The sequence below is a fragment of the Aythya fuligula genome, chromosome 5 (assembly GCF_009819795.1).
Source record: "Aythya fuligula isolate bAytFul2 chromosome 5, bAytFul2.pri, whole genome shotgun sequence".
In the NCBI taxonomy this organism is placed as follows: Eukaryota; Metazoa; Chordata; class Aves; order Anseriformes; family Anatidae; genus Aythya; species Aythya fuligula.
The window spans coordinates 18,543,945-18,560,305 of record NC_045563.1 but is presented as its reverse complement, the minus strand read 5'-3'; the positions used below and the strand labels follow the sequence as shown (position 1 = coordinate 18,560,305).

Here is a 16,361-nt window from a genome sequence, read left to right as displayed (position 1 = left end):
GCCACCCTACACAATACACCCTTTGCACTTCCCACATTGTAATACAAATTGATGTGTATTGAGGAATTTAACAGGCAATCATATGGGAGGAAATATTTACTCCACTAGCAGACTGGCAGCTTTCTTAGCAAGATTCACAGACACACAAATGAGGGTGAAGCGGGGCAGAATGAAAAAAAAAAAATTTGCTTTCATGTAAAAGGTCATCCAATGCTCTGTTCTGTATCTCACTGGGAGTTTATTCAGCATCACCCTTTGGCCCTGAAACAATCATATTCCAAACCAGAAGCGGGTGAAGACACAGCTTGGTAAAATGTCAGCCATGGACTCCTGCATGGGATGGGCAGGCAGAAACCAAAGCTGGCCACAGATGCCATCAGCTAGATGCAGACAGAACTCAGAAAATTTAGAGATGAAAAATATGCCAGGACTACGTTGTCCTTCTATCACATCACAGCAAGCAGTTCTGAATTTGGCCACCAAATATTACTTCCTCAGCCACTTTGTCCATGCTGATGTGTTTTCCATGACTTGCCCACTAACTCCTTGCTCTCACAGACAAGGCCTACAAGACAATGAGTCCAGCTTTCCCTGCAGAAATGCACTGGCTATGACTAAGCCTTATTTTTCACAGAGAGGTAACATATCTCATATATTCTTACAGCCGTCTGTGCATCTGTGCAGGACTTTTCCATTACAGGCAAGCATTTCTTGTGATGACAACTCAGTTGAGGAGCAAATAAAACTGCATGTGTGATGTTGTTTTTGGCATTTGGTAACCATGGAGAATTGTTAGCACAATCTGTATGTACTGCAGGCTTTCAGGCTCAGGTGACTTGCTTTTGTGTGCCTGATCCTTAATACAAGCAAAGTGCAGTACGGTGTAACCAGGCAGTACTTTAATTCATGGGACCCGAATCACATGTCTGAGCACTTCTGAACCTTGTCTGCAATTCAAATGCATACTCGAATTGTAGCTTTTGCTCCTAACTTTCTACTAGTCTACAGTAAAGCCCCAGATCTAAACAACAGAAAGCCTCACTATATCCAAGTGTACTTTATCCATCCTGAGTCTACTGAATGAGCACAAAAGGCTTCACTGAATTTCCAAGACTTCAGAGGACTTGCTCATGTGTGGCACTGGAGGCCCTACTTCATCCCATGCCTCCCAAAACCAGGACTGTCAGGAGGGCTTGAGGACTCCTACGTTGAACAGACCTGCTTCTCCCTGGCCTCTGCCTGCAGCCTGAGCAGGATGGGTCTGAGGCTGGCTGCAAGCTGCTGTCCATGTCATGGTGTGGCCCCCAAAGCCTCCAGCAGCAAGGGCAGCTATGGAATCAGCAGGAACCCTCCCTGGGGATGAGGCTCACTGTCCTGCCTCCAGTACACCAAAGCCAGCAGACAGCCCTGTGCCTTTAGAGATTCATTGGTGACCTAAGCAGAATGCAATTTCTGTAGGACCTTATTGAGTTAAAGTAATCCCAAATGACCTGAAATTTTTCAAACATTGTTTTTTCATCCTTAATTTTCAAATAGATAAAGGAATTAGAAAGATGATGTGATATTTCAAGTGAAGTGAATCAGCAGACAGAACATACCAAGAACTTTTCCTCTTTTGGACTAGTGATATTTGGCTTGCTCCTGCAAATGGTGCAGAGTCAATTAGATATGCAAATATGGATACTCAAAATTTGCATTTTCATTGCCATGTTTCTATTCATAGCCTTGGCAATCATATTCTGGGGACCAGTTAGATTTTGAATTGGTTCGTTGTGCATGAAATCTAAGAAGCTATCACAGAAAATGGAGCATGCATTTCTGTGTATGCAGATATGGACATGCAATTCCAGAAGTCTGTGCCCATATGGTCTGTACGTTTGACTAGCTTATGGGACTCGGTATGTCTCTGCCATCTACATCCATGCTTACTTTACCTATACGCCTACAGCTTGAATTGCAAGACTATTTAAGTTGGAGAAGGCGCAGGGGAGGCATTGCTGGTGCAATCATGTATTTCATTTCTGACATGCAAAATCTTCTATCTGCAATGGCAAACAGTAGCCTGCAGGCTGAGACTACCAAAACTAAGTGTTTTTCGTAATTCCTATTAATTATTTTGCAGCCTTTTCTTTGAATATTTACTATGAAGTCTAGGGACATTTGTGTGTCTTATATCTATATGTGTCCAGACACCACAAATGATTTTTTAAAAATACCTACAATTTGGTAACACTTCACTTTAACCTGGAAATGCAGAGAGCTCGTGTTTAGATTTAACAAGAAAAGAGATAGCAAATGCCAAACAAAGATAATACCTGAAAAGGAAATTAAAACAAATAATTCCAAATACTTGTTTAAAAAGTTACAAAATATGACAGCATTAATGGCACTTAAAGCTATAAGCACTTAAAAGATTACCACCATATTTTTCTCAACTTCTTTTCCTAAATTTCTTTTTTTTTCTCTCTCTCTTTTTTTCTTTTTTTTTTTTAAATTTGAGATTATGACTGCAGCTCTTGTCTAAACCCAAACCCAGCAAAAGGGGCATAGAGCCCTGAGATTCTATGGTTGCCCTGGCCCTCATTTGAATAATGTATATGCTCTTATTTCTATTTTTAAAAATTCAAATTCAGCTACAGAGAACAGCAGTATGCTGACATGCATAAGCTATAGCTTTCCTTCTGCCTTCATAGTCTTACAGCATTAAAATTGAAAGGTTTTTCAGTGGTAGAAAGTGTGAATGAGAAATTCTTTTAAAAAACAGTTGGCCCACTGTTTCATACACCTAGTCAAATACCATTAAATTAATGTTTCTCTTCTTTTAAACAACATAGCACTAGATGTTGCATTTTCTTCATAAGCGCTTTCTTGCTGTGAGTTTACATTGATGTTTCCTACAAGAGAATAAAATCCATTCGTTTCTTTTCTTTTCTTTTTTCTTTTTTTTTTTCTTTTTTTTTTTTTTCCACTGGTTAAGATAAATACCCACAGAGTTTTTTTCTTTCTTTTTTTTTTTTTTTTTTTAATGAAAAGAGCAATCCGACCCTTAAATATGTCTCTGTTGATTTTTCAAACCAGCATCCAGCTGGTGGCTGTGTCCATTGACATTCGTTTGGAGTTTAGAAAGATAATGCATCTGGTTCAAAAATGGAAAAAAAAAAAATCCAGCTTGGATCACGTGCCAAAACATAAACTAAGCCTTACTGAATGTTTCTAGTTCACTCCAATAATTTCTCCTCTTTTTAATCACCAGGGGAAGGCTTAATGAATACATACTCCATTACAAAGATATACTCCTTTTTATCGCTTTCAAAGGCTCCTCTTACATAGCTGCCTTTTGTCTAATGTTATGCCATGGTCATATCACTCTGCTGGTATCGCTGTGGTTCAGCCTCTTCCTTTGCGTCTTGCCCTGGTAATCTTATACAGGCTGAAATTTCCATGTGCGTAGTTTTCTGTTGCCATTCTGCAGTGCTGTGTTCCTGACTTGTTTTGGCAGAGCAAGCTTGAGTCTTTATGGCACAGTGAAATATTCTTCGATGCTATATAATTCAGACTGAATAAGGAGTCTGTATAAGGCACGTGTCTCAATATATATATGTATATAAAACACTAACATTGTTAATTCAAGTCAAGCATCTTTTACATTTAATTTCTGTCTTCAAGTAATGCTTTGTTTTCATGTTCCCTTTCTTTGGTTTCAGTGGGGAGCACTCCATTCTCCAGGTCCGAGTGCTGCTGGATGCAGTTGGTCAGGACTGCAGTGCTAGAAGAGTTCTCAGAATTACACATCTTCTCTGTCTCCTCTTCCTTTTTTTCTTCATCCAAGGAGTAGTTTCGGAAGGTCTCATAAATTTTACGCACATCCTCAGGGATGGTCTTTTTGAGGTCTTTGTTTTTCCTTTTGGTCATCTTAGCAGATGATCCAAACTTGTTAATGATGTTGTCCTCAGATGCCCCTTGCCCGTGCTTGTTGAGCTGATCCGGCCCTTTAAGGCGCAGGTTGTTAGGCCTGTTGTTGATGCTTTCCTGAGATGAAGCCTTGAAGCGTCCTGTTTCCAAGGCCGTAAAGACAGACCGCTTCTCTGGAGACAGCATGTCTAAGGAGTGGGCTCTCTGGTCCAGGCCCAGGCGCCTACGCTCCATGCTCCGGATGGTGGCAGCCCTCTGAAGTTTGTCGTGGATCTCCACGCTGAGCCGCCGCCGTGTCTCTCTGAACTCAGCTGTCACATTGGCTTTCCACTCAGCTGCGTGGGCTTTTATTTCTCCAACCTTTACAACAAGAAAAATAAATTAATAAAAATAAATAAAGAAAGAACACACTCACACAAAATGAAGTGACATTCATTCCTACGAATCGTTCCCAGTAGCATAACCACCTTTTTGTCTGGCATAGATTCAGAGACCAGTCCCAGGTCCAAAGCATACATCCAGGCCAAACTTCAGCAGCAAAGTGTTTATACTCAGGAAAGGTCTAAAGATACCAACACATGACTAGTAAATAACTTATGTGGCATATCACTGGGCTACCAGTTTCACTTCTTGCCACTCCACAGATTTTATAAGCTGTGTTCCATGGCAGGAGGTCTCCATGCTAATCCTTCCATGATTAAGAACAAAATTAATGACTTAAAATATCAGCAGTAGACAGCCAGGAGTGGGCAAAATTATTTACATATATTTATACTAATTTGCCTCAGAACAGCACAGCAACCAGTGTGTAGCAATACAGCAATGTATTTTTCTGTATTGCTCATGGGCAGAGCTGTTCACTCCCATTGAACGTTGTGCTCAGTGACACAAAGCAATTAATGTTGGGAATACCTATTAGGTAACTTCAAATACTCCAAAAATCTGCTGATGCATCCAGTCTAGTGTTCCTTCTCCAGGACAGCTCTAGCTGTCTTTAATGGAGGTGCCCATTGCATAACTGTCCAAATAACACCCCCTCAAGCCAGCAATAAGCAAGCTGCTTCCTGAAGGAGGAGCTTTCAAAACACATCAACATTCTGTGTGGGCACCACAAGGATGTCCTTAAATGTCTCACTGTTCTGTTCTCTTTTACTCCTTTGCACCTGAGAGAACAATAACAACAAAGAATAAAGCACTGAAATGGCTGCTGAACAAATACTTCTTCTTGAGAGACACACAAAAAAAGACATGACCAAGCAATATCTTAGTCAACACAGGCCTTTTCTAAAGCTCATTTAAAGGAGAACAGATTCAGGAGTACAATGTTTGCAGCAGCTCACTAAGGTCAACAGTTTCCTTGGGCTGCTGGGGCCAGAACTCCATTTCTGCATCCAGTGGTCCAGGTGAACAGATGTCCTCTTAGAACTGGACTACCTGTAGTAGCAGTTATCCCACATCCACCATGAGAGCTCAAATTCCCACCTCTGGGTGCTACAGCCAAGCGCTGTCTTGCTACTGAGCAGCCTGACAGCTGATATTCTCCCCTTTCATTCGTGGAGCTGCACTGGGCCTCAGGTGGGTCAGCTGCCTTCATAAATGATAAACAGCACTGCCTCTGTCAAATTTTGGTTATTCCTGCTCTTTAGTTGACCCTGCCAGGTTAGCTTTGCTAGAAATGCAGGAGGAGATTGCATTAAAAATTGAAATTATATTAACCTCCCCCACAGCAGGCTTCAGCTTCAGAGCTACAGCAATTACCTTTCATTTTCCACTCTTATTCTGAGCACTAGCAATATTGTCTTTGAACCATGCAGGGCATGTTCTGAGTGTATTTAATCATGTTTTCCCTGATGCCACCTACTCAATTGCTTCAAGTTTTAAAAACACGGGGGCCTGAATCTAAACCCTTACTCAGAACCATATTCTTTGACACAGGGAAAAGTGGGAAAACTCAGTGTTGAAGACTGGTTTAAAGGCAAATTATTGTTTAATAAGGAACAGATCCAACTAATGTCTTAAAAATCCATGCACTTCTCATTTTGAAGAAAGAGCACTTGAAATTTTTATGACAGTTTTCAAACTTGCTTCAGAGTGAAGGCCAGTCTTGCTTATTTCATAATTGCAATCCTACTGGTGTGTTCTGTGTATTCAATAGTACTGATAGAGGTGTAACAACATAGGTTTGCTTCAGTTGCTTTTTTCCACCCTTTGTGAAAAAGGTAAAGATCAGAGCTAACAGGATAGCAAAGATAGCCAGTAGAGTAAACCATAGGCAATACTGTACATTGGTCAAGCAGAGGAGCATCCTTCATTAGACAAGCAGGAATCAGGCACTTAAAGCTCTCTTATAAAATGAAAAACCAATGAGATATTATGTCATACCTCTTCTTTTGTCTTCTTGGACAGGACTCTTAACCAGTCTCCAATCATACTCAGGACAGCAGCAAAATAGGCAAGGCCAACAAGGATCCAGAACCACACTAAGGGTTTATACCACTCCCGGTAATGAATGTCAGCATTTCCTCCTGCAATAAGCATATAATTATGCTTAGGAAGCATGAGATGCCAAAATTGATGCCAAAATATTTGAAATTCTGAGAAATTCCTTAAAATATTTTTGACTCTTGCCAACACCATTGTAGTTCTAATAAAAGATGAGAGGCTTGTCAGATGGGAGGAACAGTCTGTTCTTGATTTAAGATTCTTCAAAATTGCATATTGTTCTGCTGTTATATGACCTGCCAGAGCACCTGGTAAACTTTTTTCTTCAAATTGCTGATAGTCTGAAGCAATTCTGAAATTCCTGCTTCAATAGTACTTGCAACAGCACGAACACATTTTCAAGAAAAAAAAATATAATACAGCTAGTCTCCCTTATCCTGAACTGCCTGCAGCCTGGTAATTTGGATACTTCACAGTTCAACCCCCTCAGGTGATAGTGTTTCCAGATTCTTTGTTTTTAAATACAGGATTCAGAGACCTCTGTGTATAAGACAGAAAAATAACTTTGCCTTCCCCTCCAAATCAGAGTATCTGACAGAAAGTCAATGCTGTACAAATTCTGATAATAAGAATATACTGTCTGCTTGGATATCAGTTATATGATGCATTCTCTGGCCAATGACTTTAGAGGAGATATGGGTCAAATGAAGCAACAAATATCACAGAAACACAGAATGGCGATTCAGGCTGGAAGAGACCTCTGGTGGTCATCTGGTCCAATCACCCTGCTCAAGCAGGGTCACCCAGAGCAGGTTCCCCAGGCTTTTGAATATCTCCAAGGAGGGAGACTCCACAACATCTCCAAGCAACCTGTACCAGTGCTCAGACAAGCAGGAATCTAAGATGCTTTTCATGCAAGTCTCAGGAAGAGCTAGTAAAACAAATATGTGAGCATTTGGCAACTCCAGTGAAGGGCCTAAAACAAATACAGTAGCACCTAGGCTGCTACCTACCACAGAACAAGATAAACCTTTGTAAAAGAAAGCAGCTACAACCTCACTTTTGAGACTTCTAGACCTATCACAGTGCTACATGCACTGCAAGAAAGACTAAGTCCCCTGCCTGGGACATAGGAATGCGTATTTTCTAATCTTGGTTGTTTGAGAGCTGGACACCAACCTGTACCTCCTTATCACAACAGAGAGCTTTTAGGATTTTCCTATATTAAATTCCCCAGATGACATGGCTCAGTGTCTCCCCCTGAGAATTTTGCAATCTGAGATATTTTATAACTCTTTAATTTTACCCAGACTGAGCCTGAGTGTGCATACAGTCACTGAACATCCCCATGAAAGCTCAGACATTTGAGCACTGGCAGGAACCCAAATACTGTTTTTGATGTTAATCTCTCCCCATACACTGCATGAATCACTCTCTTTTTCCAGTCTTCAAGAGTGCAAAACAATGGTAGGTGGGGACAGCTGTTGCTATGGTACAATGAGGCTGTTCTGATCACACGCATCCCTGCATAAGTTCGCTATAAAGCAGATTGTCTAGGTCTGTCTTAAGTAGAAATCAGGCGATTGATTTCTGAAAAAGTATGAAAACATTTATTTTTTTCAGCCTATCAAATATTCGGTGATTGTTTGTTTGTTTTTCCAGAATACATCCTTAATTGTATTTCCAACAGTACTACAAAAACTCTCCCAATTTGGCAAGAGTTGGGACGCATTCTAGGTGGAATAAATCAACATCGCTCCACTGATGCTGCTTTATGACACAGCATTTTCTCTTTGATGTTGAAGGGATAGAGATACAGAGAGAATAAAGTGACAGGAAATAAAAGTGACAGACAATCTTTCTCAAAACCAGCAATAAAATCAAAATCTCCTGGTGATCACTTGCCTTAAGCTCTTAATCATGAGACCATCTTTGAAGTGTTCTTATTCAGGGTCCCCATTTGATTTTTGAAAAATCTTGGCCACTAGTAGCAACCCAGCTGTGTATTACATTCTCCCAATCATGTTGAATATAGAACAACTTAATTTATTTTTTTCAAAATATATTATTAAAGAAAACATTACCAAAGTGCCACATGCTTAAGAAGAATATTGTTAATTATTTTTACTTCATACTGTGATACCACAAAGCCAGAATAGCAGTGAGCTTCTTACTTAACACTTAAGTGGTTAAAGTGGATTTTTTCCTCAATGTTTCACTTCTTCTATACCACTATGTCAGAAAAAAAAAGGAGGATGAGAGTCTTGTCTACAAAAGACTTGTCTACAGCTCTTCAGCAAAGAAAACTTTACATATCTCTGTAGTTTCATTTGATGTTTTTAACTCATTCATATTCCACTGATGTTATAGGAAATAACAAAACAGTAGCATAATATGGCTCTTTGTAACATAGGCATCTTAATGCCTTTAACTAGGACCACTAACAGGAATGAGGAGTAGAGGTCATGCTCGAATGGGAAAAGAAATTCCACTTATTTTAACCAGCTTTTCCTTAGCAAAGCAGTAGAATGAAAAGACTGAAAAAAATTCTCTCATCTCGCTAGCCAACAATCCTGATTTCTTCTTTGGTAATTCATAAGGATGGATATTTATAGCTCCAGCTAGTACTGTATTCATCACAGAGAGCAGCCTTCCAGCACTGAGATGCATACATACCCTATTAGTCTTTCCTTTCCTTTCCTACATGAGTTCTTCTTAACAGGGTAGCTGCAATGTAGAAATTGTTGCCAAGGCTGGAGAACAAGATCCAGCCTCTGAAATGCTGCAGTTTCTGCAACAGTTTTTAGCAGCCTAGTACTGCATCAAACCAGACATTTCTCCAGCCTTATAGCTCAACCCTAACTTGTAAGAGCTTTGTCCGTTCATCATTTTGGCTACTTGCTTCAGCAATCAGCCTCATATTGAGACCTAATGGACTAATACAAATCCTGAATTCAATAGGAAAGTCATTTGACTTGTGCATAATTCATTGCACGATAAGGGATAATCAGGACTTCCCAGACTCCTGTTATCTACCCTGCTGAAAGCTTGCACTCTGCAGATGGAAAGGTACCTGGGTCTTAAATCAGCCTGGAGTTCTGCATGTTATTGCACATTAACCTCAACTGAAACACCTAGTTTAATTTCATTGGATATAATATATTGTAAAATGTCCCTTCTCCACACCAGAAAACAAATTCTAAGAGCCAAGGACCTCATGCATAGCACCTAGGCTCAATGCTGCTCACCTGCTACAAAGTCACCAAAGCCAACTGTAGTCAGAGTGACAACCACAAAGTAGATGGACTCCAAGGCTGTCCATCCCTCGATGTGTTTGAAGATAACTGCAGGAATGGTCACAAAGACAATGCAGCCAGCCAGGATGAAGAGGATGGTAGAGATCACACGGATCTTTGTTTGGCTCACCTGTTTTTTCTAGAAAATGGAAATAACAAAAGAAAAGAAAAAATGATTATCTTACTGGGACTGTATACCTTATGAGTGGCAGACAAATCATGCTGGTGTAATCTGGTATTTCTGTTCCATCCATTTGTGAACTTATTAGGTAGAACACAATGCTCCCTCTCACTAAGTGAGAATCCTCCCTGGGAAATAGTCAACTTCTATGACTGGTCACAGAAAAATGGTGATTCCCATTTTCCATTCACTAGACAGTTACTAACCTACAAGAAATACATCCTGGAAAACCAGTATTGAGCTTCAGAAAGGCTCAGTACACTCCAGTTTGGGTTCAATATATAAGAAAAGGTGTATGTTCACAGCCCCATACATATATGTAATATGTAGTATAGGTATGTAAAGGTGTATGTACACACTGCCTTACATGTATGTAAGGCCATATTGCCTCACCAGCCCAAGCATTCAGCAGGAAGACTGAGACTAAAACAAAAATAAACCTTTCCTTAAAAAAAAAAAAAAAAAAAAAAGGAGAAAGAGAGAGAGATTTTATTTACTAATAACCCATGTTGTGGGGTTTTCTAGACTTTCCTTTGACCCAGGATTTCCAGCTTTCATTCACAAAATATGAAGGTTAAATCTTCTTTTCAGAAATTGATAGCTATACTATCAGTTCACTCCAGAAATACAGGTTTTATGTCAAATTCCACATAAGCTGAGATAAAATTACATATGTAAATACATGCTGAAAAGCTCTTGAACAAATAGTACATTCATTACTGGCTGCTATAAACCAAATACAAATATAAGCAGTGTAATTGCAACATTTTACACTCCTAGATCATATAAACTCTCTATTTAGTATAAACTTGGATTTTGTTTCCAGTGATACTGTGATACTGGGTTTTGTGTCCAGTAATACTGATACAAGCCTGGATATGCACAACTGACTCTGACAGATTTATTTCAGATTTCTATGCTGTACTCAGATGAACTTGCAATTCAACAGTTTCACAAGAAGCCTGGAAACTACTGGAAATGTTACTGTGCATTAATTGCACTGACAGTGTAAATTCTGTATTTTTCCTTGAAAATGAATGCGGAGGTCACTGTAAGTCACATATTACCAAATTAGTTTTCCAAATCAAGCATCTTCCTTAATTCAGAAATGAGATTTCATTCCAGATTAGGACACTGCCTAGATAGGAAATAAGAGGCTTCAGAAGTGATCTTTATAATATATAGAAGGGATATTGTCTGAACTAGTTAATATCCAATAATTTTGTGAGCAGTATTGTTTCCACTAAATCATTTCTTTTAAAGGTACAATGTCAGATTACAGATCTGTCAGATTATTAGACACGCAGCTGGCTTTGGATGCTCTGTGCTTAGAATCCAGGTAGTAGCATAAATATATGGTATTTCAGAAAGTTTTAGTTTTGGAACTGTTTGAGATTGCCTCTACTCTTAATTTTTTATTTTCTGTATATGTGCATTGTTTTCTGTGTCTGGCTGCATGGAAATAGTTAAATAGGATTAGTAATGCAATGTTATATATAAGATTAATTAAATACAAGGCACAGAAAAAAATTGTGTTGAAGTACCAAGGAGTTAAACAACCCAAGAACATACAAACTGACTTGATTTCTTATTTCCTCTTTTCCTAGGGAGTCATTTTGAGCAGTTTTCTAAAATGCAATGAATTATCTAGCTTTTTTTAGAGTTATGGATGCACATTAACACTGGTAGGATTTCAGGCTTACTGTATATGTAGAGAAAGGAAAGTAACCGATCATAAAGATGTTATATGGTATCTTAGGTTGGTAAACTTGCTTTTTTTTCATGGAGGACAAGGATTTAACTAGGTTGTTTATTTACTTGTTTGGCCACAGTGACTTGTTCACTGCTAACTGCTTCAGTTTCCCAATACGTAAAAATGAAATGGCCGACACCTAGCTACAATGTAGGTAGGTACATGCAGTGCTGCACAGTACTGGAAATGCTTCAATAAAAAGCACTTCAGACCTGCCAAACACTACTAATAAAGCAAATTGTACATAATAACCCTTCCTCTAATCCCTATGTAGCAACAATAAAGCGCATTTGAACATATATCAAGATTGTCTTGTCTCAAGATAGAAAAAAAGTGGAAGGAATGATACACAAATCAGTACCAAAGGTTCAGGATATCTGCTTTTTCATGAGTGATGAATGCAGCCAAAGGTGTCTTTTTGAATGTTATTTCATTATTATTATTTTTTTTAGTTTTGGGGGGAAAGGGGAGGTTTTTTTTGTTTTTGTTTTAAGTAAAAATGGTAACACTGTTAAATAGAGAATCTGCAGAAGGCCTGACTCATTGTTATTGTGCACCTCAGCCACACACACAAAAGCGAAGCAGCTGAGGATCTCTTATTTTCTTATTCTTCCACTGGTAGAACTGAATTGAGAAAGCAATGGTGAAGAAGGAATAGCATTTTTAGAGCTAATGAAAAGAGCACAAATGTAAGACTCAGAAGCATAATTACTTGCTGGACAATAACGTGATATTCAGAGTATAGATGTGTGATCTGGAGACATTCTGAGTATAAATGGTACAGATCTAAAAAACGCTAAAGCACAAATGTTATTATTCATGGAATATGTACATTGTAGTAACCACATATAAAAAAGGGTTGGTTTGCATGTTTCTCCTGTGTATGGAACTGACCTAGCTATTTCCCCACAAAGAACATTGTGCTGTGCTGCACGTTTACTCAAAAATAAGGAAACACAGCTTTTCCATTCCATAGATAGTTATATCAATTTAGACAAGATTAGTCTAAGCCACTGCAGTATTACACTGTACCAACTCATTATTAAAAGAAATATATATTTTATATAAAAAGCCACTAAAGGGTGAGAAATCAGAAGAGGTTCATACCTCAGACCTTTGAATTACTGAGTCTAAAAAATTAGGCTGGTACATTCACTAGAAGAGAAGAAAAAAAAGTTCAAAATAAGATCAGTTCTGCTAAAGAAGCTTTTTTTTTTTTTTTTCTTTTTTTTTTTTTTTTTTTCCTTCAGGGCAGTATATTTCATAGGTACAACCATCTTACACCTTTTTGATACATTTGTTGTTTTTCCAGTCTGATGCTTTAATCACCATGGTATAGAAACATTTTCCCACTTGCTTGATGTTCTCATGAACTCACAACTGTATTGTTTAATATCTTCATCGATGATCTGGACGAGGGCATCGAGTGCACCCTCAGTAAGTTCGCAGATGACACCCAGTTAGGTGCGTGTGTCGATCTGCTTGAGGGTAGGAAAGCTCTGCAGGAGGATCTGGATAGGCTGCACCGATGGGCTGAGGTCAACTGCATGAAGTTTAACAAGGCCAAGTGCCGGGTCCTGCACCTGGGGCGCAATAACCCCAAGCAGAGCTACAGGCTGGGAGAGGAATGGTTGGAAAGCTGCCAGGCAGAGAAGGACCTGGGAGTGATGGTGGATAGTCGGCTGAATATGAGCCAGCAGTGTGCTCAGGTGGCCAAGAAGGCCAACGGCATCCTGGCTTGTATCAGGAACAGCGTGACCAGCAGGGCTAGGGAGGTGATCGTCCCCCTGTACTCAGCTCTGGTGAGGCCGCACCTCGAGTACTGTGTTCAGTTTTGGGCCCCTCGCTACAAGAAGGACATCGAGGTGCTTGAGCGGATGCAGAGAAGGGCGACAAAGCTGGTGAGGGGCCTGGAGAACAAGTCCTACGAGGAGCGGCTGAGGGAGCTGGGCTTGTTCAGCCTGGAGAAGAGGAGGCTCAGGGGTGACCTTATCGCTCTCTATAGGTACCTCAAGGGAGGCTGTAGCGAGGTGGGGGTTGGCCTGTTCTCCCACGTGCCTGGTGACAGGACGAGGGGGAATGGGCTTAAGTTGAGCCAGGGGAGTTTTAGGTTAGATGTTAGGAAGAACTTCTTCACTGAAAGGGTTGTGAGGCATTGGAACAGGCTGCCCAGGGAAGTGGTGGAGTCACCATCCCTGGAAGTCTTCAAAAGACGCTTAGATGTAGAGCTTAGGGATATGGTTTAGTGGAGGGCTGTTAGCGTTAGGTTGGAGGTTGGACTCGATGACCTTGAGGTCTCTTCCAACCTAGAAAAATTCTGTGATTCTGTGATTCTGTGACTAAATAGTGATCCAACCTTAACATAAGGGAAAAGAACAGTTTGGCTCAGCATGGCCTAAAATGTACTAAAACAGGGCACTCTACAGAAATGGCATTCCTGCTTTCTTATGGCTGACCATAAGAAAAGGGGGCTATCATTATGAAAACGTCTGTCCTCCTGAACAACAGCTACATGTATTAAGGCCCTGCTTCCCAAGGTATGGCCAAACACTGCTCATTAAGGGGAAGTAGAGAATAATTGTTTTCTATGTTTCTTTGCTCCCACATAGCCCTTCCTTATTTTTTTTTTTTTTTAATTTTTTCCCCCTTTAATTAGATTACCCTTATCTCAACCCATGAGCCTTTTTCTTTCTCACCATACTTCCCCCCTCTCTCCCTTTGAGGAGGGGAAGTGAGAGAGCAGTTGTGGAGCAGGGTGAAACCACCACACACCTGCAGATCAGGGTCAAACAACATGCTTATCTTGCACAGTCTAAGTGGGGAAAAAAAAATGTTCAGTCACTTAATCCTAGTTTCTTAAATCCAGTTTCTCAGCAGGATCTGCCTCAAGCACCAATACAGATAGTTACTTCCAGGTACAGGATTGCATGTCATACACACCCAAACTTTTGAAAGGGATGTTTTCTATTTTTTTGTTGCTATTTTATCAACCAGGTTCTCTCTACATTTATGAAACAGATGATTTGTGAGCCATTCATCAACTATAAACAAATTAGTGCTTGCTAATGAGAGAATCTTCAATTAAAATCTAACTAGAGCAAATCTGAAAAAAAATGCCTAAGAAAGAAATCTAAGAAAAGAATGAAGAGTTTTCTATGATATAACAACCTATGAGGAGTCATCTCCATTTACTGATGAAGGTGCTGATTTTACTCTTCAGGTGATTAAGTGCTAAACAGGCAGCATCACAGAATCATAGGATATCCCAAGCTGGACGGGATCCACAAGGATCATGAGTCCAACTCCTGGCTCAACCACCCCTAAATCACTGGAAAGCCTGACCCTGTGCCCAACCACCCTCTGGGTGCAGAACTTTTCCCTACACCCAGCCTGACCCTCCCCTGTCCCAGCTCCATGCCATGCCCTCGGTTCTTGTCACTGTCCCCAGAGAGCAGAGCTCAGCGCCTGCCCCTCCGCTCCCCTCGTGAGGGAGCTGCAGGCCTCCCCTCAGTCTCCAGTTCTCTAAGCTGCACGAACCTGGTAATCTCAGCCACATTTCATAGGACTCCAGACCCTTCATTATCTTTGTTGCCCTCCTTTGGACACACCCTAATACTTCTATATCCTTCTTACATTTTGGCACCCAAAACCGCACACAGTGCTTGAGGTGAGGCCACACCAGTGGAGAGTAGAGTGGGATAATCACTGTGCAGGACATCATATTGTTCATATTAATTCAAAAAACTACTGTCAGCCTGCTTTAATGTCAAGAGGGGTGAGGACGGATATTCTCATAGATAGATGCTTATTAGTTCTTCAGCATTTTTTCCATCAACAATTGTTATCTCGTCTTTTCCTTGTTTTCTTTTACATACAGTGGGGTCTTATCCAATAACTTCAGAAGTTTAGAGAAAAAAGAATTAGGTTCTTAAGTTCCCAAGCTGAGGCCGCTGAGATGACACAAATTCCTTCAAAAAGGAGTAGATTTTTTTCCAAGTAGAAAACATTAATCATGGGATCAAAAGATACTACAGTCAGTTTTCAGACCAGACTAAATGCTAAATATATGGAACATTATACCATATTTCCAACATGTTTGTTCCAAGATTTTGTAGTGTCACCTCTCATTTTATAGAAACTAGACCAATATACAGCACTACTCAAGCAAAAATATCTCTGGAACATTTGCTGCCTCACAGGGAGTTCATATGGTTCCTCTGTCTTCCAAAGATTTTATTTTCTGAATTCCTGACAAATATCCCCAGGACTTCAAGCAAGTTGTTTACCTTTTTGGCTAGTTGACCAGTGTCATATTTTTAGTACTAATACACTGTGCCTTCATGGAACATGCTGTCCTCATCTCTCCACAAGGCTCTGCATTTTGGAGCACTACTCCAAAGAAAACACATTTCTTTAACATGTCTTTTGTCCTCTTTGCCTACTCCTAACTTTATGCCTTCTCCCATGCTGCCAGCTATTCTTGGAACAGATTCTCTCTTCCTGTGCTCAAATTAAGCAGCTCATCTTCTAAATCACTTCCTCCAGATCAAAATATTTTAACAAAAGGAAAACAAGTCTTTGTACTCAAAGCATAAAAGAGAATATCAGAAATATCAATCTTATTTTTTCCTCTGCCACAAACAGAGGAATACCTAAGTATGTCCATAGTAAAAACATTTTTTGGTAGGATAGCATAGACAGCACCTATAGTTCACACAGTTTGCCTTTCAGATCAGTAAAATGTAAGCCGGCCTGGGTCCAGAACCTGGTACAAACC

The 16,361-nt window shown here is 40.0% G+C and overlaps 1 protein-coding gene across 1 annotated transcript in view; it reads right to left on the bottom strand.

Moving 5' to 3' along the window:
- Positions 1 to 3,065: 3,065 nt before the first annotated feature.
- KCNK10 (potassium two pore domain channel subfamily K member 10) overlaps positions 3,066 to 16,361 on the bottom strand; it is a 66,123-nt gene continuing 52,827 nt past the window's right edge. Inside the window, exons 6-8 of the mRNA XM_032188642.1 lie at positions 9,603 to 9,789; positions 6,295 to 6,437; positions 3,066 to 4,272 (exon numbers count right to left, since the gene is read on the bottom strand). Coding sequence (XP_032044533.1) covers positions 3,649 to 4,272; positions 6,295 to 6,437; positions 9,603 to 9,789 — 954 coding nt within the window. The 3' untranslated portion in view covers positions 3,066 to 3,648. The remainder of the gene's footprint in view (positions 4,273 to 6,294; positions 6,438 to 9,602; positions 9,790 to 16,361) is intronic.